The sequence below is a fragment of the Glandiceps talaboti genome, chromosome 12 (assembly GCF_964340395.1).
Source record: "Glandiceps talaboti chromosome 12, keGlaTala1.1, whole genome shotgun sequence".
Classification (NCBI taxonomy): domain Eukaryota; kingdom Metazoa; phylum Hemichordata; class Enteropneusta; family Spengelidae; genus Glandiceps; species Glandiceps talaboti.
The window spans coordinates 10,552,124-10,578,482 of NC_135560.1; the positions used below are offsets into that span (position 1 = coordinate 10,552,124).

Here is a 26,359-nt window from a genome sequence, read left to right on the forward strand (position 1 = left end):
TATGTTTTGGCATATAATATTATCAATAAATTGTTATTTTATTACATTTATGTATTCTTGTATCTGAAGGTGTATGGTATGAATAGATTTTAGCTATGAGAATAAAGTTTCACTTGGGTCTTAAAAAGAAAGAAAGAATAAAATTAAGAAAACCTGAGGGCGCTCTACATTTTGAAAAGGGTCATCTACCGGGGTCATCTTCAGGTCAACCTCTAAAGGGCTCATGGGTAATGATCCTTTAAAGACCACCTGGCCTGTTGGCAAATCCCGTTTTTTATGCTTCGAGCTTATTTGTAATTTTATTATGAATATGTAATAGCGCAGATTAATCAAGAGTATATGAATATATTAGTACTATTCCGTGATGATTGAAAATGTATATATTACGATTAGCAACCAAGTTTAGTGACGGTATTTGTGTATGGGTAAATACCACTGAGTTAGGCGGCCTTGATAGCTTCAATGTTTGGCTGTATTTTGTTGCGAGGTAGCGGACTCCGTTACAATCAATGAAACACTATTTGGCACATGGTCGGTGTTTATGTGACAAACTTGATACCGTTTACACCATTTCAAATACAGGACGTTATTTAATATCTAAGGAGGGTGCAGAGTTGCAAAAATCATCATTTGGTAGGAAAAAAGCCTTGATATACGTGTTTCATATTGAACGGTGAGTACTATAATATATCTACATATTGTAAAAGATGTCCCCACTGTTGTCAACAGTACAATATAGAACTGTCAAACGTTACGGTTAGCCGCCGTTTGGCCTCTAGTTATATGGTCTATTACACCACGGAACAGAATACTCATATTTACAATACAAGTGTGGCAGTAATGTGTTTATACTAAGTCATATTGTCATATTAACGATTAACATTAATTATGCAATATGATTTGTATACAAAACCGTTTATCACTTAATTTTGAATTAGGTCCTACAACTACTATTGCTAACAGACGTGGTCATTACATTACAAGACTTCATTATGATGTTTGTACCTCTTGGAGTATCGAATTTGTTACATTTACTGTGATCACAAAGTTGAAATCGATATTATGAGAAATTCAATTTGATGATAGAGAAGTTTGTCTGTCTTTATATATAGCAGTCCCTCTATCAATGTACTCGTATATTGGACATGCTTGAATGAGTTAAAAAAAAATTCAAAATAGTTACGTTGAGGTGTGATTTTCAAAACCTTAGCAAGAAGGTGAAATCATGTTAAACTCAGTCTATATAATTTCATACATTAACTTAAATTAATATGTATGTATGTATGTATGTATGTATGTATGTATGTATGTATGTATGTATGTATGTATGTATGTATGTATGTGTGTGTGTGTGTGTGCGTGTGCGTGTGCGTATGTGCATATGTATGTATGTATGTATGTATATATATATATATATATATATATATATATATATATATATATATATATATATATATATATATATATATATATATATATATATATATATATATATATATATATATATATGCATGTATTTATGTTATAATTATGTAATTTACTTATCAATATTTTGTTTTTACTTTTCAAACAGGCGTTGCTGTAATAGCAAGTGAATATTAGCAAGTCAAGATGCCACCAGCTGGTTCAGTTACTGCACCAGTTATTACACCACTAAAGATTCCTGAAGCAGGAAAACCTTTGAATCATGTAGACTCTAATACAAATATTGAAATTAAATCAGGTAGGATAAATTTGTGTCTTTCTCTCTGATTTCATATATAGTATTCATCAGTCTGATGTTACCACCTAATATATGTCTTCAGTCTTTATCATGAGTGTCATAAGGGTGTCATATCAACAGATAGATTCTTGCAAACCAGAGATGATATTTTTTTCTGTTATGTTGATGGTGTGTCTTGCTTGGTGTCATAAAAGAGTCTGTGGTTAGCGACGATGCATCTTGACAATGCCATAAAATAGACTGGTTTACAACAAATAAGAGTCCAAAACTAACAAAATGTCTAAAAATAACAATTTCATAATTTTTTGCAAGCTGTGGAATTTGCAGGAATTTCTAAAATGTTTTAGAGTGTAGTTCAAGTGCCATCATAGTGATGACAGATGTATACATGTACATTAATTTATAGTGTATCACTACAAACAACAAATGTTTATTTTTTATTATAATGCCAAAGTCAAGCCAAGTTATTGTCTTTGAACACAAAATATGGATTATATACCCTGGTCGTTCGACATCACAACCACCTGTGTCTATGTCACTGGTTTTGCAGTGCTCCAAATATGGGTCAAAATGTTCCAAATCCATTATCTTCCCAATTTTCATAAATTATGCCCGAGGACGTAAAATACTTGTGACCGAAGGGTTTGTCACTAGGAGTCGCTAGCCTTGTAGTAACAAGGACCCCTTTGGCTGCAAGTGTTTTCCTTGGCTGAATGAAGAAAAACATAGGGCAATAATTATAATTATGCTTATTATGATTATTGTCAATGTTTGTAGCATGCCTGATTCCTAAGATCTTTCCATTTGCATGTTACTATTATATTCTAACTACATGTATTCATTGATGGCACATCATATTTTTAGTACGTGTTCACCAGTCTTGGTTACCCAGACTCTCGCCCTTGGGGCTCTACTACGAGACCACCCGGATGATAGTCTTGGTAACCTAGACTATGTGTTCACCAGTTGTAGTTTGAAGCATCGGTGATTTGAGTACTTTTTGGTGCCTTTTTTTATTCTCAATAAATTTGTACCCACTACTCCACTGACTTTAACCCTGTTTTGCTCAACTTGTAGTTTTTTTTGTATACAAATAAATACTCTCCTGAGTCATATCTGGTAGAGAGAAAGGATTAAGAGTAATCTTGATTTCAGCCTTCTGATATTGAAATTCTGTAAATCTTTGTTTATTCATTTTCCCAGCCACTCCAGGGTCATCTATATTTTTCACAACAAATGGATCAAGACCGGAACCATTTGGTAAACCAGGGAAAGGTAGCACAGTGCGCTACAAGGGACCATTTCAACTGAATCATGGCAGACGAGTTGTGAAAGCTATAGCTGTATCAAGGTAACACAGAAATTATTTACAGTAGTCAATAAATTGATTTCTAAAGACTGAATTTACTCATGATAAAAGATATCTATATAATTATGTAGTATTACACATGAAAAGTCCTACAGTCAAAATTTCTTTGGAAGACTGACTCAGTGACTAAAGCATTTTTTACTCTGTAATTATAATTTTTTTTACTCAGAATCCATGAACATTGATTCTCACATATCTATCATGACTGAATCTGATTTGATGAAATGTACATGTAATGTCAGAGTTTTTTGCTATGGTTGGGGAAACCCCGGTAACAGAGTGAGGGAATATGGTAAAACTGGTATACTTTCCTATACATTGTACCATAATTTGGGTATGGAACCCCGGTAAAATGACTGGGGATCTCGGGTAGATTTTACATACTTACTGCCCTTAACAAAAAAACTGAATGTTGAACATGTTATTTTGTGTTGCGGGCCTTTATGTTAGCATCATTGTATTTGGGGTCATGATGGCTGATTGGTTAGACTAGAGTGGCTGACTTGGAATGTGAGGTTGTAAAGTGAATACTTTAATCCTATGCACTTACAGAGGTTGAAAGTGATTGTATGTTCCCCAGTGAGTTGTAGAGGTATAACAGGCTGTTGTGTTACATTTGTATTATTGGTCCATGCCAGAAACAATACTTGTGCTGTGCTTTGATGCAGTCTGGTAAAGTGCTACGGTATCTGAGAATATGCATAAAGGAATTAATGAATGCAGCGACCATTATCATTTTGTTTCATTGTCGCCTTTATTAAAATATGGTTTGAGTTCTAAGTTAGGGGAAAAAAGAGAAAAACATGTTGTCAAATTGTATATACACATACCTCAAATTAACATAGAATAATATTTTGTTTAGATGAAAACATAGAATTATATTCGTAAATAATGACTATAGATAAGTACATACATGCATTTAAATTTCACTCTTTGTTCCTGTTTTTTCAGAGATGGTCAAAATGAAAGCAAGGTAGTCACCAAAACCTTTGCCGTAGAGTATGCCGACGCTGAGGACGATAACATTGAAGATGACGACCAAAGTTTTCAAATGGACACAAGGACAAGAGTAAGTAATTCTGAAATACTGAAATAGAATGTTACTGTCAAGGTGCATCATAAAAATAATGAACCTTCAATTTCTTGGTCAACACTATAACTTTTGCTCCACACACTTCACATGCATTACTATAGGTGTGTGTGAGAATAAGTCAAACTTCTTGTTCTATTTTGACCCTCTAGCGTAAGGTAAAATGCTATTGCAGATACTGAGAATTAGTGTGTAAATTTCAGCCATATTGGTTTTGTTATTTTCTGTATGGACTAACCTGAAAACATTGGGGTTTTTCACACCTTCCTTTTACAAAGTTGTTCTGTACAGTAGCATTTCATGACTGCTATCTCAACATTGGTATTTTTAAAGTAGGTTTTGAAGTGTTCACACACACGAGAAACCACTTAGGATAAAATTGACACCAAGAAATACTACTACCTGTATTGACTGGTATTCATCTAACCACCCATGCTCTGCAGCTGTTCTTGTTGCTACAATTCTATGTTGTATCTAACATAATTCATCAACTACAGTGGTTGCTAAGAGATCATTATTAACCCTGCTGTACAAAGGTCATAGATAGATACCGTGAACTGACTACTAAATTAAACTACAGAGATCGCTTCATGACACTACCCAACTACCTAATATATCATTACTTCTGAGGTTAAAGGTCAATTGTCGCTTTGATGGTTTGATAGCTTCATATTTTGTTAACATGGTGTATATGGTATGCAGTATACATAGTAACCTCCACGTGATGTAAATGTAATAATATTCTACAATATTTGACTTCTTTAATTAATGCCACACCCTCACTTTCAATGTGTTCATGCTACCTTGAAATTCATGACAACCTTAGTACCAATAGCTGTTATGTGTTAGCATGGGGGAATCAGCACAGTCAGTCAATAATTCTATCCCAATGTTAAAGTGACCATATGGATGAGAATTTTTTTTTGCAATTTTAATTTATAAAACAACTCTTTTGTGTTTCTGTACCTGAAAAGAGAATGTAAAAAACCCTTGACAAAGTCTGTGTTTCTAGCTTGATGAATTATGAAAGGTGAAAAGATAGTGTAAAATGTTTGTTATTGTACATATAATAACAAAAAATTACATATATTTTGATATTTTGTCATGTTATTGAACTTGAATCACAGACCTATTTGATGCTAGCTGTTTCATGTTGTTTTTCCAAGTAGGAAAACATGGTAGAAATTTTTTTAAATTATAACTTATAAATAAATATCAATTTCTCATCCATACAGTGACTGGGGGTCACTGAGTTATCAAGGAGCGTGTGCTGTATTTCAATCATTTATTTTTATTTTCAATTAAAAAGTTAATATTGGATATAACAACCTTGCTATTTTTTTAACTATGGTTCCTCATTTGAAGTTTAAAATCGGCAGTAAGCCCTCTATGTAGCTAGCTGGTCAAGATGATTAACACTGCCGGTGTCACTGCGAGGGTTTTCTTATGAGTCAGCACATACATGTAGTGAGGGGTGGGGAAATTTTGATGGGTCTCAAATGAATCGTGCATCAGTGATGCTTCAAATTGGTTTGGAGTTGTCTGCTTCCACATAGGACAGTAATGAATCACATAGGACAGTAAATCACATACATGGGACACTAAATCACATACATACATTTGTAGGACACTAAATCACATACATACATGTAGGACACTAAATCACATACATAGGACACTACATCACATACATACATGTAGGACATTAAATCACATACATGTAGGACACTACATCACATACATATAGGACAGTAAATCACATACATAGGACACTACATCACATACATAGGACACTACATCACATACATACATAGGACACTAAATCACATACGTAGGACACTACATCACATACATAGGACACTACATCACATACATGTAGGACACTAAATCACATACATAGGACACTACATCACATACATAGGACACTAAATCACATAGAACAGTTATAGATGCTTTGGACTCATGGACTTACAGTGAAGATGCACAACAAGTATGGAACAATAGCAGGACGTGTTTGCATTTACATGGACACTCACTATCTGTGGTACAAGTTAAGAGATTCTTTTGTGTATGTTTGCATCTAGACAGGGTATATAATTTAATCTTACTGTCATTTAGAGTCATCTTTTCAAATTTGTGACTGTTTATTGTCATGGTTCCCAAACAAAATTCTAATGATCTCTATTTGTGTGTATGTGTATAGTTTCAGGGTACAACAAGTGCAAGAGATGTAATGTTAATGTCACAAAGTATGAACACTGGTTATAGTAATGGTACTTACCAAGATCCATACTCTAATCCTGTTATGTCAAGAAGTCAGGTATTAAAATTATCCTTCATTCATCTTTTCCAAAGATATTGTTATTAAAGGGGAACACCACTCCAGGAAGTAGAGACATGTAAAATCATGAAATGACTCTCCAGAATCCATAGTGTATGAAAATGTCTTTATTTTTTGGAGTGGCATTCCCCTTTAACAAGGGTTTCCAACTTAGTAGTGTGTCTATGAGCATTTTGCATAGTGCCATTACAGATTGGAAGAACGGTTTTACTTTGTCTTTTTAAGTTGATGTCAGTTTCTGCATCCACTATTTCTCATGAGACTTCACAGTTTTTTAAATTTTATTATTTTTTTCTCAAATACGTAAAAAAAAGTTTAGGGTCGGCAGTGAAAAGCTAGGTGGGGTCGGGTAACTGGAACCAAACAATTATTTTTTTAGGCCTAACATAGCTCTTTCTTCCAATTTCTTTGCCTCGCCCACATTTAGACATCACTTGGCTTTGGAAACAGTGGACCAATGGCAACTCTTAATGGTCCTGTAGAACACATAATGAGAGACAGATACAGAGGTCAAACCAACCCAGAGTACTTTTTCCAGTAAGTTATTTGATTTTACTTTATCATCAAAATGGTTTTACACAAGTCTTTTTAGCACAAGTGAACTGAGGTTCAGTAGTGCTGATGGTGTGTGTATATATATGTGTGTGTATGTGTGTGTGTGTGTGTGTGTGTGTGTGCATGTGTGCGTGCATGCGTGTGTGTGTGTGTGTGTATTTATTTACCCAAGACTTATCTTATTTTATTGTTGTTTTCTTGAATTACAGCTATCACCTACATGAAACACCCAGAGCAGTAAGTACATATAGCTTTATCTTCATTTTGTGAAATACACTGAAAAGAAATAGGTCATAATATTTATTTAGTTGTCTCGATTGGGGTGGAGTTAGAGGGGGCAGGGGTGGGGACTGGTGTATACCCGTAACTCAAAATATCTAGTTTATATATTCAATTTATATTCAATTTCCTTCACTCCAAAGCGAACATAATTATACCAGCACCAGTAATATCAAAGAAAAATTAGGGAAAGTAATGGCAATTTTGAACATTTTGACTCATATTTCAAACACAGCAGAACCAGTGACTTAGACATGCATTGTCATGAAACACATGCATGTTGTCATGACATAGAACAACCAGGGTATAAATTCCATATTTTTTGTTCAACTTAGCTTGTACATGGTATTATGAGCATTATTTTTATTTGTATGTTTTAGTCATTCAATACACCTCAGGCATGGCAGGGGACAACAATGCAAGTTCCAGCACTCATGAACAGTTCTGCCGGCACCCAGACAGCTGGAATGTACTATCCAACGCCGGATCAAAACAAGAGAATACAGGAACAAGAAGAGGAAATCAAAATGCTGAGAGAAAGCATTGAAACCCAGAAATTTAAACTAACAGATACCAGTCCTGGAAAGGGGTACTGGAAAAAACAGATTCAGCACATCGCTGCTCATTTAGAAGCTTATGCTCAACGAGATGCAGAATTCAAAGCTGCTATTGGTCAGCCTAAAATGGGAAAGGTAGGGGCATTTTGATTGGTTGCTGTATGTAACACAATTATGGAGACTATATAGATGACTTTACAAATTGCCACACTGTAAAATAGATTTGGATAGACATTAAAATACAATGTGTACATATCTGAAGCACCATTTTGCTCCTGATGGTTAAGTTGAACAAAATGACCTATACCTACATTTTGTAGCTGCATACAATGGTATAAGAACAATTCTTCTATTTAATAAAGGAAGACTGCACATGTCACACAAGCTCACTATTAGTTTAAAATGAACTTTGTTCATTTAGGACAAAACCCCTACCCCTAAACAAATGTTGACATCGTCACATTTATTTAATGTAAACTATGATGAAAATTGTAGCAGTCACACCACTACGATTGATGTAAAGTAAAAACTTGATGGTAAACACACTAAAATACTACTGGAAACCCAGCATGGTATCTCACATTAGAAGTCAATTTTAATCAACTTATCAATATCTCAGTAGTAAATACAGAACCTGTTATCATTGAAAATGTGAAATTTTTCGAAATTTGGTTAGAAGTGTGAAAATGACACCAGAGCCCCCCTCCCCTAAATGAACAAAGTTCGTTTATTAAGCTTGTGTGACATTGTGTGGTTGTGTCTAAAGAACAGCTATGTTTATCAATATTATGCAGTTTGTTTGTAGACTTTAACAAATAAAAACCTTTCTTTCCTTATAAAGTATGACATACTTTGGGAATCATATATAAAAGAACATATGTCCATGTAAGCTAATATTGTGACAGAAAAGTTGAAAATTACCATTGAAGAAGAGTCTTGTGTGTAAATGGGGACATAACTAAATGTATTTAGAAAGGTGAAAACAGAACTCTCATTTCCATGCTTCCAGGTAGTGTATGTTTCTACAAGAATAAGGTAGAAAAAAAGGTAGAAAAAAGGTAGGAAATTACAATTGAAGAAGAAAAAGAAAATATTCATTCTGTTTCATAGACTACCTGAGATGTAATTTTTGTAAAAAACCTTGTAAACAAGTACGGATTGATGTGATGTTGTAATTGTGTGTGTTTTTTTTACAGATATCAGCTGCAGATGTTGATGATAATGAAGATGATGAAATTACAATATCGGTGACCTTTCAACTCAAAGAAGGAGCATCCAGGAAAAGTAAGATTTTCATTTCAAGATTATTAGAATCTGTGATACGGTGTAGTAGTTTACAGAATCAACTGTAGCTACTCACGTCAATGTAGACTGAATTAACCATCATTTAAAGGGGCACATGCTGAGTTTATATATTGTGGGTCAGATTTATACTGCTCCATGCCTGTTACATGCCAATCCTGTGACAGATGTGTTTTTTTTTTTAGCTGTGTACATGTATGTGTATGTCTATACTTGGGTACTCCGTACCATACATAACATATACATAACGGTTATTTGTCCATTTCCCCATGTACTATAGTTCTTTGTATCAGCAATATTTGTGTGTTTACTATAATGGATATCATTATTTTTGAAACCAATATATTGTATATACATCGTTGTCAGTAACAGAATACACTGCCATTAATTCACCGCCATTAACTTCTGGCATGTTAATGTTGGCAATAAACATGAAAATATATCTAGTGTTGATCTTGTGTCAATTTTAATTGAATATTTAACAATATGTTACCCCCTTTTTTTGGTATAGATGATATCTACAAGCAAACAGCTGCATATGATAAAGGTATGTGGAAAAAATTTTCATCCTGTTTTACTAAAGTTGACAGAAATCTTGTATTGTTATTCGGCAGTCCTGATATATAATAATTGTATTATGATGTGAGTTTGTTTTGTAGAAATATGTTTAATATGTACGTGCAGTAGAGGTGTAAACGAGTTTCAATTTGGTGTTGCTTGGCAACCGAGTGAAATGACTCTCCAGAACGCAAAGTTTATGTGAATACCTTTATTTCCTGGAGTAGTGTTCCCCTTTAAGCTCTGCTTGGGAAAAGTTATAAATGTGCATGTAAATAAAAAATAACCTTATGCATGTACAGCACTAATTCAATGTTCCATATTTTTTGTAATCAAAGCAGAACCAAGGAGACCACGTAAACCAACCAACAAACGTACGCCAGCAAAGAAACAAGACAAATTATCTGTAAGTAGCTGATAATGATAACCAAAGACACTCTTCACATGTACTACTGACTTCCTTCTCAAGAAAAGTAAAACTATGAAATTACAATTTTTGGGGTGAAACTGTCATAGAGATTTAAAGTATTTCTCGGAAATGTAAAATCAGAAACACATGCAATGTGGGCCCTTGGAAAGACTGGCATTTAGCTAACCAGATTATTGTCCATGAATAAGGTAACATGGATGCTGAACCTGCCTAAAATTTCACTGGATGGAAATAAGAGAGAAAGCAGGGTCTGTTTCACTGAGATGTAAATAATGCATGAAGATGTCCTTTAGGTTTAAAAAGATGTCAGTTTCAAAAAGTGAATATTTTTTATTTTGTTGTTTTATCTTATAGGGCGCTGACTACAGACTACTTAAAGAAGTTGGAGCTAAGGGAAGTGGAAACCCTGATGAGGTACAAGATTTACTAGATGAGGTAAGTTTAATGTAAAGACAATCAACAATAGTCAATTTTCTTGTTCCATGATGTATTGCGTGAGAGGATGTTGCTTATGGTGTTACATTTAGTCTTGTTTTGTCTACGTTTAAAGTAACATTTTTATCAGGACATGATGGAAAGACATGTTGACTTCTTTGATTGTGAGTGATTTTATAGAACAAAGACTAAACGCCATCAAAGATTAGGACAGAGGTGGCTAAAGTATATAATGTTTTGTCTTTTGGGTTACTGTAATATGTTTTATTGTGTGTAGTAGCATCTCTTTGTTGATTTGTCTGTCTCAGTGGAAGTTATGACAAATATCGCAGGTAAATATATTTCATGTAATTTGAATCTAAACAGGGAGCCAATGCAAACTGTCAAAGTGCTGATAACATTCCAGTGTTAACAGTAGCTGTGATGAATAACCATGTAGACTGTATCCCAACACTGGTAGATGCTGGGGCTGATGTCAATGCTAAGGCTGATGGCAGGTTGGTGAATTCTGTAGTAATAAACAGTGAATTGTATGTCTTGAGGAGTTAGGAGGAAATGTGCTTATTGTGACACAAACTTTGTAATGAATTTCATGCATGTCCATAAAATAAGAAACTACGGAAATTCTGATACTATGATTGAAAAAAAGAAAGGTAAAATTAGGCCAAAAAAAGAAGAAGAATTGTTTCTGGTCAGTGCGTGTCACTTAATACCCCCAAGTCAATCTTTAGTGTGTGTGTGTGTTTGCCCAGCCCATGCAGTTTGCAGATCCGGAGAAAAACACAAAATAACCATCCCTACATTAATCGCTACTTCAGTGAAAACAACAACTGCAGAGCCAATCATGAACAAGCAAACAACATCTACCCACCACATACACACTTGTTCTAAAGTACTAAATAAAAAGTAGCTGTCATATATAGTAGATTGAGTGACAGGTTTGTTGAGAATTAAAAAAAAAAATTCATGTCGTCGCTTTAGACAATATGTCCTGGCCTTATCTCAATGAGTTATTGTTTTGGTATTCTACTGCATACATGTAAGTAGTCAAAGTCCTTTTGATGTGCTCAGATAAAACTGACACATGCACTTAATTGGGAAAACTACTCAGGGAAATAAAGATATCCATAAACATTGGGTTCTGGAGAGTCATTTCATAATTTCACATACGATACATTACATGTAAATGTACTTACCTCACAGTATGTGCTGTTTCCGTCCTTCTACACAGGAATGGTAACACAGCACTCCATGAAGGTGTGTTACTGGGTCCTGATGGTCAGGAAGCCATTGAAGCCCTCCTTGATGACAAAGCCAACCCGAAACGTAAAAATAACAGAGGAGATACGCCATATGATATTGCAATAAAGAAAGGTTATGAGTCCATTGCAGCACTTTTTGCTAGTAGTATGGGACAGGATGCTGTGGGGAAATTTTCCGGTGGAAGTAAGGGCAGAAGAATGTCTAGAGATTCACAAATGTCAGACAGAAGTACAAAAACTACAAGAAGACAAACATACAGGGAAAAGAGAGCTAAGGTAAAGACAGGTCTTTTTTTTTGGTGGTGCTCGTAAAACTACTTTGAAAACTGACTTTAGACAAGACAAGTATATATGAACTAAACTAAATGAAAAAGCGATTGTAATACTCTGAAGATTACATTATCTTTCTGACACATCTTGTGGGTGTGTTATGATTTAGATATGGTTAACGAGTTCACTGCACTGTTGTGTTACATTGTTAGCTGCCATACGAGGGCTAGGAGGTACAACACCTAACGATGTAGCACAACAGCATAGTGAGATGAGTGGTAGGTGCTTGAAGTCAACAAACCCGAAACTTGATTACAGCTAAGTCACCATTATTGTCATCAATGCAACCTCTGGTGATAGGTTATTATCAACTGCTTCCAGTATATTTGATTTATAGCTTCATGACAGAAAGTTTTCCTTGGCAATATTCTACTCCACAAGTGAATATATCTATGTATCATTCCACACTTCAGAACATTTGTAAGTAGAATTCTGTCGTGGACAGATATCATCTGAAAAAAAAAAGATGTCTGATTTTAACTTGTGATTAATACCATTGACAGGACAATGGTACAGTGGTGGAGGCACCTAACTTCAATGCACAGAAAGACTCTGAAGTACTTAGGAAAGCAATGAAAGGTTTTGGTAAGTAAATCTCTTTGATACAGTATAGATATGTTGAAATGCTAATTTATAGAGATTGCCTAAATCACTAATTTTAGACTTCATTTGTACATCATTTTTTGTTGGCTGTTCCCAGATGTGTGTGCCTGTGTGTGTGTATGTGTGTGTGTGTGTGTGTGTGTGTGTGTGTGTGTGTGTGTGTGTGTGTGCATTGTGTGTGTGTGTGTGTGTGTGTACGCGTACACATGCATGCGTGTGTGTGCGTGTGAGCTTGCATGAGTGTATATACGTAGCTGTGTGCACATGTGAGAAGACCCTTTCATCAAAAAATATCCTGCATTTTGTGATTCTTTGGAAGATAATCCTAAATTGAGTGAAAAAATAACCAACTTTATCATTTGAAGAACTTGTGTGTTAGCCGTTGTGTGTAATGGATCTATGTTGCCATCCATCATGAGATGTTGAAACAGCTGAACTTTACTTACATTGAGTTTGATTCATTGCAGGTACGGATGAGAAGGCTATCATAGAAGTTCTTACAAAACGTATAAACAGGCAAAGACAGAAAATATCCAGAGAATTCAAAACGATGTACGGCAAGGTGAGTCTATAGAAGACGAATGTTATGTGGTATCGTAGCCAGGAAAACACCTCTTGAACACCTGACTTACTAAATTTAAAGCCACAGTTTATTGACAATGATTGAATATCAGTAAATTTTGGTTTACAAAACACTTTTCAAACATTTAGCAGTCATACAGCCACAGAAACTATGCTAACTCATGAAGTCATTATTTAAAAAAAAAAAATTTGACCAAAATTTCTGTTCTGTATTTGAGAGAAATTCCTCATACGTGACTATTGTTTTGATATTATAGGATCTAATAAAGGAACTACATGGAGAAACTAGTGGTAACTTTAGGACAACTTTAATGGGACTGATGAAGAAACCTGCAGAATTTGATGCATCAGAGGTCAACAAAGCAGTCAAGGTAAAATAAATGTTTCAAGACTATAATATTGTGATGTCAAAATTACAAGAAGTAAGCTTTCCATTAAAGGGGCACAAGCTGTGTTTATACGTGTTCGGGCGTAGTTTTTACCGCATATTTAAAGGTACTTGCATTATTCTGTCTACTGAAGTACACTTAACTATCACTTGCAATTGACTGAATTCAATCCTGGTATTAAGATATAGCTCACAAACGATCCGATGACATAATTTTTTATACGCATCAAAAAATGCTCAGGAAATTTTTACTATGCAATCAACTGTTCTAACAATGCCAGAAGACAATCGTAATGTTATAGAAGACATGTATTGACATTAACATTATCCTGGAATGTGATTCTATTTTAAGTATTTTCACTTGAGTAAAAAGCTCATAAACTCAGCTTGTGCCACTTTAAATATTTATTGCAATACACTAGAGTCATGATGGTTGAATGGTTAGAGTAGCCTGCTTGAAACCTGAAATCTGTTTGAGCCTAACCATGCCATTTTTTCCATAATGGCTAAAATCATTTGGCAAGATTTGATCCATGATTGCACCTCAGCACTAATCAATGGAGAACCCTGAATTCATTACAAGTATAGTTTAAAGCCCAAAGTTTGTATTCAACATTCTTTAATACATTTCTACGAACATAAGGATTAGAAAGACCAGATCACTTTTTTTTCATTCAGGACCAAATTTTCATCAATAGGTCTGTCAGACAATTGATTTTCTCACTAAAATTTTTTAACTCAATCTGACATGGGCCTTTAAAGTATAACTTTGGTTTGTGATTCGTTGATTGCAGGGTTTAGGTACAGATGAAGATGCCTTGATTGAGATCCTATGTACCAGAGATAATGCAGAAATTTTAGCCATCAAAGATGAATATGATAGACGTAAGTTTTATTAGTTTATTAATTTGCATATGATAATCTACCTACATGTACATTGTAAGTTACTTAACCTCTGTGACTGTGTTAAAATTACCGTTACCGTGATTTTAACAGTTACAATGGGTATTATAGGGGGTATTAGTCAGAATGGTTGGTGACAATGACTAAAATGTTAAAGGTGTCACAAGATTTTGCATACACAGTGCTATTATCCAGATGGTTCCAATCTGCTATTGTTTTTACTGAATTAAGATATTGTTAATGTTTACTAGAAATAGTGATTACAGGTTTGGCTCATGCAACTCAAATAAATGTGTTTGCATACATAGATTCGGCCAACAGTGGTCATAACCTTGCTTGATCAGACCAAAGTGCAACTTTCTATGTGTGCAGCCTGATGACTATCATTTGAGTTGGCACAAAAAGACAACAAAAGATGTTAGTGTATAGTGTAACGCGATAGACATGTGGCAGTTAACAAAAAGAATAGCATCCTAACACAGTATATTCTATCTCTATCAGTATTCAAGAAATCGTTAGAAGATGATGTCATCTCTGATACATCAGGCCACTTCAGGAGGGTTCTTGTGTCATGTATCCAAGGCAACCGACCTGAGGGTGATGAGGTTGATCCTGACAAGGCTAAGGAAGATGCTGAGGTAAGTTTGTTGTATAGAGATCAAGAAGAGTGAAGGGCACAGTTAGTGCAAATACCCAAAGTTCCACACTGGCACTTGTGTGATGGGGTTCTATTCGTTTTAACTTTGAGTATTCAAGGCAGCCAATGTTGCGAATATACAACTGAGTGTTGACAAGATATCTCATACAATGAACACTTGTGCGTATCATTTGCATACAGGTATGCAGTAATGTTTCCAGTATTGCACTGCAGTTCAAACTGGAGGAGGGCTACTCCCGTTATTTGAGTATATGTATATGTGCCACCCTTTGGGGTGTGTTTTCTAGCCCTTTGGTCTAGTATAGGGTCTGTTTTTTTCTGAGCTGAAGAGTCTAAAATGGGGTCCACTTTCCATTATTTTTTATTTTGCTTGGTCTAAAATGTGGTCCATTGTAATGTACCAAATCATAACTGCCATTAATTGCCCCAACATGTTGCCTTCTAAGGAAAATGTATTTAGGTCTAAACTTTCTCTTTTAAAAACCTGTAATGGTCTAAAATGGGGTATTAAGTTTTGGTCAAAGTGGGTCTAAAATGGGCCCTGGGGTTTCCAGCACTGGCCACACAACCCTACAAGTGCTCGCCACTGGTACCGCACCCGGGAGTTCAAATACTACTAGTAAGCGGTACACACTGGTGCAAATAATCACATATACATATGTAATAATAATCCGCATTGTCTTTGATTTCAGGCTCTGTACAAAGCTGGAGAGAAGAAGTGGGGAACTGACGAGTCTACATTTAACATGATTATGTCATCTAGGAGCTATGCTCAACTCAGGGCTACATTCGATGAATATGCCAAACTTAGTAAATATGACATTGAACAATCCATCAAAAGAGAGATGTCTGGAGATCTCAAAGAGAGCATGCTAACTATCGGTAAGATAGCATTTCTGATATGTTGGATTCTCTTTCACTATTTAAGATGGTAACTTGTCAGAAATGCATTATGTTTTGTAACTTTTATGATGTATCAGAAACACATTGCAACTTGGTAATGTATCAGGAACACATTCTGTTTGCAGCTTGTATAACGCATCAGAAATGAATTGAGTTTTATCACTTTTGATAATTTATCAGAAATGCATTATATTTTGTAACGTCTTTAGATGAATTTTGCATTCATTTCTCTCAATCATAATCACAAGAATGATATTAAAATTTACTAAGATCAAGAACAAAATTTATGTGTTTGTATTAACAATCCTACACAGATTATTCTATGAAAACTGGAATAATACTTTTTGGTTTTTTTCCCCTCAACAGTGAGATGTGTACAAAACAAGAACAAGTACTTTGCAGACAAACTTTACAAGACAATGAAGGTATTGTATTACTGTATTTGATTCCAACACACAGCCCTAACTTTAATACTGTGTACCAATTTCAGTTCATTTTGGCTTATGCTTGAGGAACACAGGAAGGTTTAATTATAGACATTTGTCTTTGGTTTAAATGGTTAAACTTACTTAACACCAGGGTGCTCACTATAATAAGACAACATTTTGTGTCGTGGGTTAAAATGAGAAAAACTAGGTTTTCTTGTGAATCACCATATACCATTAGTAAGAGATAGGTGAACACCAAATTCTGGTGTGTTACAAGAAACTAATTGTATGTCAATGTCTTGTAGACAACCCTTAAAGCTGCACTAGCTGCAACTTGACCATTTTTGAAACCCTTTTGTTAAATACAATGACTTATTCAAGATATTGTACACACACTGAACAGTATTGAATCAGCAATGAGTAAATATATCTGTGTTGCTGTACATATCATATGGTACAATAAATCCAATCAAATTGATTTTTAGGTCCACACCCTAAAATCAGCACCCTCAATGTGATCATGATTTGAACCTGTTTGTGTACTATTTATGGATATAATTGACCACTGATCAACATGTACAATGTCTAATTATTGGTATTGTAACAATTTTCAGTGAATAGATTGTTGGTTGTCTGATCAAAAAAATTATGCTCAAGTTACGACTAGTGCAGCTTTAAAGAAACAGTTAAGTTAGCCACTACTTTCATAAAATCGTACCCTTACTCTTTCTGTTCTATGTTATTGCAGGGAGCCGGTACAAAGGATGACCCTCTAATCCGAATTGTTGTCTCACGTTGTGAGATTGATATGATCAACATCAAGAAAGAATTCCAGACCGCATATAACAAAAGTCTTGGCAAATTTATTGCTGTAAGTACTGTTTTCAGCTAACAATTTCAACATAAATACTAAGTTTAACTTTAGAAATAAAAGATGGGTCAGAATTTATGATCACTTTTCACTATGATTTAATTTCATTTTTATTTTCAGAAATTTTGCGTCATTTATTTTAAAAAGTTTGTTTTGAAATGTTTAAGCTAGATTTTACAATTTTCAACCAGAGTCATCTAAATTGAATATGTTACATGTACGTGAAGGTGATTAGCATCTGTTTAATAGGAATCTATCATGGAATCACTACAAGTGTGAAAATGTGGATGACTTTTTCTACATCTTTTATCGTAATTTTTGTCTTACAGCTTTTTTCGCAACTTAACAAGTTTTATTGCAATTTTTTTCTGACAGGAAGATACATCTGGCGATTACAAGAAAACACTTGTTAGTTTGGTTGGTGGAGAGAGTTAAGAAGCGACCAATTCATCTTATAATCTCACCATTGTCTTGTTAGTTTGGTTGGTAGAGAGAGAGTTCAGAAGCAACCATTTCATCTCGTAATCTCACCAATCCAGCCAGCTGTCTTTCATTTACCTAGTTATCCCTATTGTCTCCATATTTTGGTTCGTTCCTGTTGTATTCTGTGATGCCGAAGGCACCATTACAGAAACATGGGGTGGACATGTTTAGGTCTCACCAATACTTTAACATACAGACTCGCACTAAACTTGATTGAGATGAAAACCAGGTACCCAGTTACCAATATCATTTCCCTAAGTCCTAGGATATTTAATTTCAGGAATTTAATTTTTTTCTGAAATAAGTAGTGACCTACTGTGCTTTAATTTTTATTTTCACAGTTTTTAGTACTGATCTGTAGAAATCGGCAATAAAATATATTTTTCTTGAGATTTTATCATAGAGGAAGCAAAATAACGCATAAAACATTCCACAAATATTACTTAAGATAGCGAGTAGGAAAAATCCATCATATGGAAATACATACTTAAAACATTCATTGATATTTTATTTAAGAATAATAATTTTCAAAAAAGGTAAATATTTTTTTTACCAATAACCCAAATCTTCATACCCAACTTACCCCACCAACATGTCAATCTAGTGGCGTTATTCTGTCACTGAAACATGATGTAATAAAGCTGAAATCCGGATGAGAAATGTAAAATCAGCAACAAAACATGAAATGATCACAATTATACATTTAGTGTATTATGAGAATGAATGCTGATGTGGTTCATAGTATTTAATGAAAATTTCTACTAATTTGGGATCGCTTCCAAGAAATTTTTTGACTGAATAGAAATTTTCATTTGATTGTAGCATATTGTTTGTACAGCATACATATATTATATATCTTCAGTGATATTTAAATTTTATTCTTTTCTGACATTTTTAGCATTTAATGTTACAATTTTCTTACTTTTAAATGATTATATATTATCTGCATGAATCAGTGCCATATGTAAATATTATGTAAAATACGATCTCCAGCAATCACTTTTACTGTACAAACAATAAAATTCTATTACATGTAGTTTCTTGATACTGTATTTAGTTTACTTGGGTCAATATATAATACATTATGTCACATAGCACATCTTTTATGACTTTGTCAGTAGAATAAAATTTGTCAAATTCATGATACATTTTTTTTTAGAAATTTTCAACATTCTACTTCAAGACCTTCGCAACTTTTAGTAAATCTTGCCAGAACCAAAATAATGATCACATCAATTTTGATATTAAAGTTTTAGTGCCAAAAACCACAACCATCATGATGTAAATGTATCAGTAATTAGATGTGGTGTAAACAAAGCAGATATATAAGGTTGCCATGGCAACATGGCATGATTGTCATGTCATATTTTTGCATATAGAAGCCAATGGTGTAATTCAAATAAGGTATGTAGAAAGTTTTGAGTCGGTGTGAATATTGATGTCACCAAATTTATCCCTGGTTGATGTTTCCTGGAATGACTGTGAATCTTTCGGCATTTTTCCACCAAATGAACCTAAACAATGGACTCCATTGCGTATTATCAACATAACACGACTACAGACTAATTTACACCTGTTAATATTTAATGACTAATTGAACGGTCTAAAGAATAATTGGGTTATTACCGGTACACTGTCACATGATAGACCATATACTTGGTAATATTGTGCATTAGGTGTTCAACTTTGGTAGGATAAAAGAATATTTTGTTTTGACTTCACTTTCGGGCTGGGTCCATTTATTTGACACTATTTCCACTTTTGAAGGTAGTTTCTGTACAGAAAAATTACATTTTTTTTTTAACCTTGCATGTATATATTTCAAGAATATCTTTTATTACATTGTAAAATGTGCACTTTATAATTGATGGTGATAGCTTTTTAAATATAAATACTAGAAAGATTTTTAGGATTATATCGAATTTATGTATTTTTTTCTAGTGTCTGTATTCACTATATAAGTACAATGCATCTAATAAATCGATATTTTGAAAACAAATTCTGATAATATATGGGTGGACACCTTGAAAGGTTCTTCAAGAGTAGTTTGTTTACAGTGCTTACGGCATATTCCGTTCAGTCTCTCATACCATAGGCTTGTAACTAGAATTGCAAAAAACTGTTAATACGGTTTGAAAATCTATTGCCCAATCAGGTTGTCGTCACCATGGAGTATGCAGATGATGCACATGCAAATGAAGTGTATGCAGATGAAGACACATCTCGACTGCATGGCAATACTATCTTGATTACAGGGTGATTATATCCACATAACAGAGGCACTGCTATCATCGACTTGTGAGATCTACCACATTGAACAACAATAGTTTTAATTTTGTGTCCCTCTTAGTAAACTGAGATCACTGATTACCAGTGTTGTAAATAGAAGATACCAGATCAGATCTAGTATGTTGTATATATGTATAGCTAAAACTAGTATATTAAAAGTTGGCCCATGTCACTTTAAAAGTGAGGTTGTCAGTCTACAGTACATTATGAATAAACAAATGGCTAAATAGATACCCGTTATGTTTGACCTGGATTCTGTCTCATGCAATGTAATGTTTTCAGCATTTGCTTTGTTCCTCAAGAGACTCAACGGAAACTGTCGTAATTTGACTATTGTCAGTGACATGCATAATTTCTATCCACCAAATACTATCATGACAAATTGTTTATGATTTACCGTTAGACACATGAGCATCGTAATTCATCACCAATGTAGATATCTCAGGAAGATTGATTTTTTTTTCAACACTTTAGAAATTAATAGGAAACAATTATACACCGACAGCACACCACAGTCGGGTTTAAATTTTAACATTTTACACTCATTCATTATATATTCACTCTACAGCTCTGTGAAGGAATCATGACATTCACAGAATTTCATTTATTTTTGCAGATTTCACAGTCTTTACACAAAATTAGACCCTGGCCCAAAATTGAAAGCATTTGAAATATTACAGAAAATTATAATGATTATATTATATTATGATGTAGTGTAAATTTGTTTTAGTTTCGTTATCAGGTACATGTAGAGGAACATCGGTCAATTTTAAATTGTCCAGACTAGTATTTTCACTGTAGAGGGAGATTTGTGGGATCAGTTTATGTTTTATTATGTATAATACAAAGTTGTCAATTTTATGTGTAGAATTTATGATTATTAAAGGTATACGTGTATTTTGAAATGTAAATAATGCTACGCTTTAAAAATAAATTATAGTAGACAATTTCACATTATAAAATCTATGTGTGTTTGTGTATGTACCAAGAGCCGTGCTATCTATAGTATCAAATCATCTCTTCATCCAGTCTAGCACAGTGAGAAATTTTGACCCGGAAGTTGTACATGCAAACCAGTAAACCCCCAACTATTAGAATTATGTAAACAATGTGTAAGTAACATCCTGATCTGCGACACTCTCTTGTGATCCTTACATGTAAAATGGCCGGAATTTCAGTAACCAGAATATGGCGTATTACTATAACATCAGAGTATACAATTGTTATTGGTTGTCATGTTTACTTTCCCCACTAAACACTGACCTAAAACAAATATATTTGAGCTCAAGCAGTGACATTTCTGTGTGTGTAAAATATTTAACAATTTCAAGCTTGGCTTGGGTTTTTACAACTTATTTTGAAGTCCTTACTTTCAGAAAACCCTATATCTATCTATCGATCAATCAATCAATCAAATTTCTATGTCAATCTCCAGAACAATGTTCTGTGCATTAGCACTGAATGGTTATAGCATATGGTCACTGTATGCTTTGGTGAACAAATAAGCATTCAGTTTTGTTTTGAAACAATCCAGGCTGGAGGCTTGGCGAATGTCAAGTGGCAAAAAAGAGTTCCGTAGTTTGTGGGCGACATATGAGAATGAACGACCTCTATAGGTGACTTGTCTGTAATTTGTTGTTGTAAGCAGATTCTTGTTTGTAGAACGTAGAGTGTGACTCGGTGTGTATGGCTGGAGAAGATCACAAATGTACTCTGGAGTTACGCCATGGAGAGCTTTATATGTTAACAGTAAAATGTTGTATTATATCAATCCTGAAACAAACTGGTAACCAATGCAGACTGATAAGAACTGGAGAAATGGGTTTAAATGGGTTTGAGTGATGATCCCTGCCAATGTACAGCTGTATTTTGAGTATATTGTAATAGGTTTATAGGTGATATCAGGAAGTCCGCATAATAAATGTGTTACTGTAGTCTGCAGTCAAGCTTGGCTGATAGGATTGCATGGAGTAAAGTACAACAAACGTTATCAGTCAAGGACTGGCCATATTATTATGATCTTGTGATTCATAGTATTTTTAAAGTATAGAATGACTCCTAAGGCCTAAGGGTACTGCCAGAAGTTTAACTATGATAGAATGTTACAATGTATCATTTGTGATGAAAAACATGTTTTTATTAAACAGAATTTCACCACAAAACATTATACAAATGACCATTTTGTAAATAATCGTACAAAAAATGTTTGTGCCACTCATACTTTACATTGTGTACTTGAGTTTGCATTGGAGTAAATATAATGAATGTCTTTGGCATATCACACCATGCCTGATACAGAGAGATAGATATTTTCCTCTATCTATCACCACCACATGTTTCAACCAAAATGGTTGAATTTTACAGTCATCCAGATTTCCTGTGAATAGTACATCACTGATAAAATAACGCTCCCTCTCATTTAAAATCCACATCAGTGACAGAAAGGTATTCACTGTAAAACTTGTTGGATTGCACCGACAATAGTTGGTACTTCAGCCATAGCTCCAATACCTGTAGATAAACAGAAATGAAAGTTCAGTGGCTGCCATTCTATTGCCTAGTACACACTGCTCTTTTAACATGATCAAAACTAAGTCAATATAATCCGGTGTTAAAGGGGCACAAGCTGAGCTTATAAGCTTTCTACTCAAGTGAAAATACCTAAATAAAACCACGTTCCAGTATAACGATCATGTCGATGCACGTCTTCTATAACATTGCAATTGTCTTCTGGCATTATTAGAATTGAGAGCTTAGTAGGGATTTGTTGAACATTTTTTGGTATGTACGATAAATTACATCATCACATCTTTTATGAGTTATATCTTAATACCAGATTTGAGTTCAGTCAATTGCAAGTGATGGTTAAGTATGCTTCAGTAAGTAGAATACTGTGAGTACCTTTTAAATATGGAACAAAAATTATGCCTAAATGACTATAAACTCAGCTTGTGTCCCTTTAAGTAACATTTGTAGTTTCAAAAGCATTTTACTTGCATATAGTTTCACCAGGCTTTTTCAAGAATTTTGATTACCACAAAGCTATTGAAATTCTGATAGAATCAAAAATGATTTTACATACAGAGAACACCGTCTACTCTATTCTCTGGGCAGGGAGAGGGGGAAAGGAAGCTGGAAGGCCAGGGGGGATTACATACCTACATCACCACACGCCAGTTTCTTAGCAATGCATGGCACTTCCCTGTATCCTAACTCTTTCAGTGAGCTAATCTGTTTCGCTGTGAGAGGATGATCCCACATGTGAGTATTCATGGCTGGACAGAACAGTAATGGTTTGTGTAGATCCCATGCTCTAACTGTACATGTCTAACAAAATACAAAGATATAGTCATCCAGTCAGCTGACATTAGCTGTCATTTTTTTGCAACATATAATTTCAAACAGGAAGATCCTTGACTGTTAGGTGGATATCTTAAATTAATGTGACAGTTCTTCTTGTAATTTGTTCAGTAGCGTTTAGAAAGATGGTAGCGAACTCCACAGGGAAAAGTTAAAAGTTAAAGTTAGTTGATTTTATCAACCGTACACAACACACACATCTTCCCATATATTTGGATTGTATGGATACTGCTACTCAATCAGAAACTTGGAGGAATCCATTGATAAATTAATGTCAACAATCAACATGCCATAAGGGTAGTATTAGTTTGTTTTTGTCTTAGCTTGTTGACAATTAGACTGTAAGATATGCTGTGTCGCTCTGCCCTCACCGGCCTCCTGACCGATGTGTGAGGGCGCCCTGTCATGGAGTACCTTACAGACTAAGTCAAAAGTATGATTTGACATGTTTGCCAGCACTTGCAAAAGAGCAGACCAATGAGGGTGGAAATTGAATGATATGACATATAAACTATAGTCTAGTCAAAAGTAATCTTGCCAAAGTGCTAACTTACCAATAAATTATCACATATGCCATGTGATAGCTTAGCTAGTGTATTTGCATCTAGAGGAGCAATAACCAATACGTCAGCCCATCGTCTCAGCTCAATGTGTAACACAGGATCTTGTAGTTTTTGCCAAGTCTTTGAAAGCAATATCAAACATTAGTCTTTAAGTATAGGCAAAGTTTCTTTTTTCACTTTTAAGAAAAATATCATACTTCCAGGTCTGGCCTGGGATCCAACACATGAAGGTGATGATATTAGTGGAACAACATACACGGAATCTCATGGACAAGAAATCAAACTGAATTTAATCAGTCATAATATTCAAGATATACCATATATAGATTGAAATCAATCTGCTCATTCCCTGGGACTCCGAGGTGGGGGTGGGGGTGGGGGTGGGTGTGAGGGTATAAAGTACAGTGCATCCTTTATCCATGGAGAAAGTACACTATTCCGTTCTAGATTTTTGACTTTTACTAGTTTTAGTGATAGATATTATTACTTACTGTCCATTCATCAGAATCTTGATGTACTTTCACTGGTAGTGAAAACTGGTCAAAGAAGTGAAGTGATTTCTCAGTTGCAACTACCTCTACTTCAACCTTCAATCAAATTACATATATGTTATGAATATATATATATATATATATATATATATATATATATATATATATATATATATATATATATATATATATATATATATATATATATATATATATATATATATATATATATATATATATATATATATATATATATATATATATATATATATATATATATATATATATATATATAATCTTCATTGCATCTGTTGTTAAAGAAAACTACATTTCTTCATTGGATTTTCTGCAATAAATGTTTGGTGCTAAAACAAACAAGTAAATACATAAACTACATTATGTGGTTTTTTCCCCTGAAAATATTATTATTATTTTTTAAATTTTACATTTTCTGATGTAAATCTTTTGGTATGATGAATGTGCAAAACACATATTCATGAAAATTAACTTGTTTATTCGTACTAGAAATCAGTGTTATTTTACCCCTGTCATATATGATCCGTTGATAGCAAAATGTCACTATTAATATTACCGATAATTTATTAGATATCTCGGGAAACTACAAGTGTCTGCAGGGTAGGTCACCACCAGCCATAGCCCACAAGAACATATTTAAAGAAGTCGCTTTTAGCAAGCGCAATACATGCATTAAACATTCAGTTTAGGATCATAAACTATGGTGGTACTGTAGATTTAATATTATTGTGCCGAATGTTATAAATGTGTACATTTTTCACCGGCAGCTACCTTTGAACTGTCAGTGACATGTTTACCTTACATTTTTCATGGTTGTCAGAAGTTGTTCTACAACATTTGGCACTTTAACCGATGCTACGCTCCCTGTACAGCCAACCAACACATGTTTATTGGTATTTATATCCCTGCTGGCCGACAACTGATTTGGCGACGATCCGCCTTCCGCCATCTTGGGGAATACCCAACAAGCAGCGCCTCCATGCGGTCGTGTGAAGGGAGGATATCGGGTATCCCATGGGACAATGATATACTAGTATCACATCATCCCCTAGCTTGGCATCATAGGGGCGAGTAATGTTTCATAGATTGTTGTTTTCCAGGTCTACAGACTAAATATAACAACCTTTTGACTATATATTCCTACCTGTAAGGAGAAAAGAGAGGCAATCTAAGCAATAATACATGCCCCTGTGCTTGGCATTTGACGCTCGTGTTTTATCAGAAATCTGCAGATTATTTTAACATACTGGTTATTTTAAGACGCTGCACTACTATGCAATTCACAGGGAGAGTGGAAGTTGTATCCCAATTTGGATAAATGGCATAAATGCTCTGGTGGCATTGAGGCATTATATGTGGAAACAGGCTCATCCATGGGGAAACATATGTATACTCGTACGTGCTTTCTGCTCTCGAAGACCTTACAAAAAAGTCAGGGGTCACATATATGTTGTCCAGGGCAATTTTTAGACGAGTTTGAAGAATAAGCTCATATGCTTACACGCGTTTGTAGAGTAATTTTTTGTATATGAAGTAATTATAAGCTAACATTATCCGATAAGTATAAATT

The 26,359-nt window shown here is 34.4% G+C and overlaps 2 protein-coding genes across 3 annotated transcripts; one reads left to right on the forward strand and one right to left on the reverse strand.

The window, feature by feature from the left end:
- Nucleotides 1–490: 490 nt before the first annotated feature.
- LOC144443887 (uncharacterized) lies at nt 491–21,255 on the forward strand. 2 transcript variants are annotated; one of them, XM_078133478.1, is made up of 23 exons: nt 491–673; nt 1,574–1,723; nt 2,927–3,074; nt 4,044–4,161; nt 6,386–6,502; nt 6,951–7,060; nt 7,288–7,315; nt 7,738–8,049; nt 9,111–9,198; nt 9,728–9,763; nt 10,113–10,180; nt 10,559–10,639; nt 11,006–11,136; nt 11,871–12,177; nt 12,735–12,816; nt 13,302–13,396; nt 13,674–13,787; nt 14,599–14,689; nt 15,209–15,345; nt 16,058–16,247; nt 16,635–16,693; nt 17,445–17,567; nt 17,943–21,255. In XM_078133478.1, exons 2-23 carry the CDS (start codon nt 1,612–1,614, stop codon nt 18,000–18,002), a joined length of 2,607 nt encoding a protein of 868 aa, XP_077989604.1. In that variant the 5' UTR covers nt 491–673; nt 1,574–1,611; the 3' UTR covers nt 18,003–21,255. The 2 variants fall into 2 exon arrangements, with proteins under 2 accessions (XP_077989604.1, XP_077989605.1); XM_078133479.1 differs by having other exon boundaries at nt 10,116–10,180.
- Nucleotides 19,551–25,738, reverse strand: LOC144443888 (phosphopantothenoylcysteine decarboxylase-like). The gene is made up of 5 exons (XM_078133480.1): nt 25,592–25,738; nt 24,754–24,849; nt 24,254–24,382; nt 23,498–23,666; nt 19,551–22,850 (listed from the first exon to the last, which is right to left on the reverse strand). The coding sequence occupies exons 1-5, from the start codon at nt 25,736–25,738 to the stop codon at nt 22,789–22,791; spliced, it is 603 nt and encodes a 200-aa protein (XP_077989606.1). The 3' UTR covers nt 19,551–22,788.
- Between the last annotated feature and the right edge of the window lie 621 nt (nt 25,739–26,359).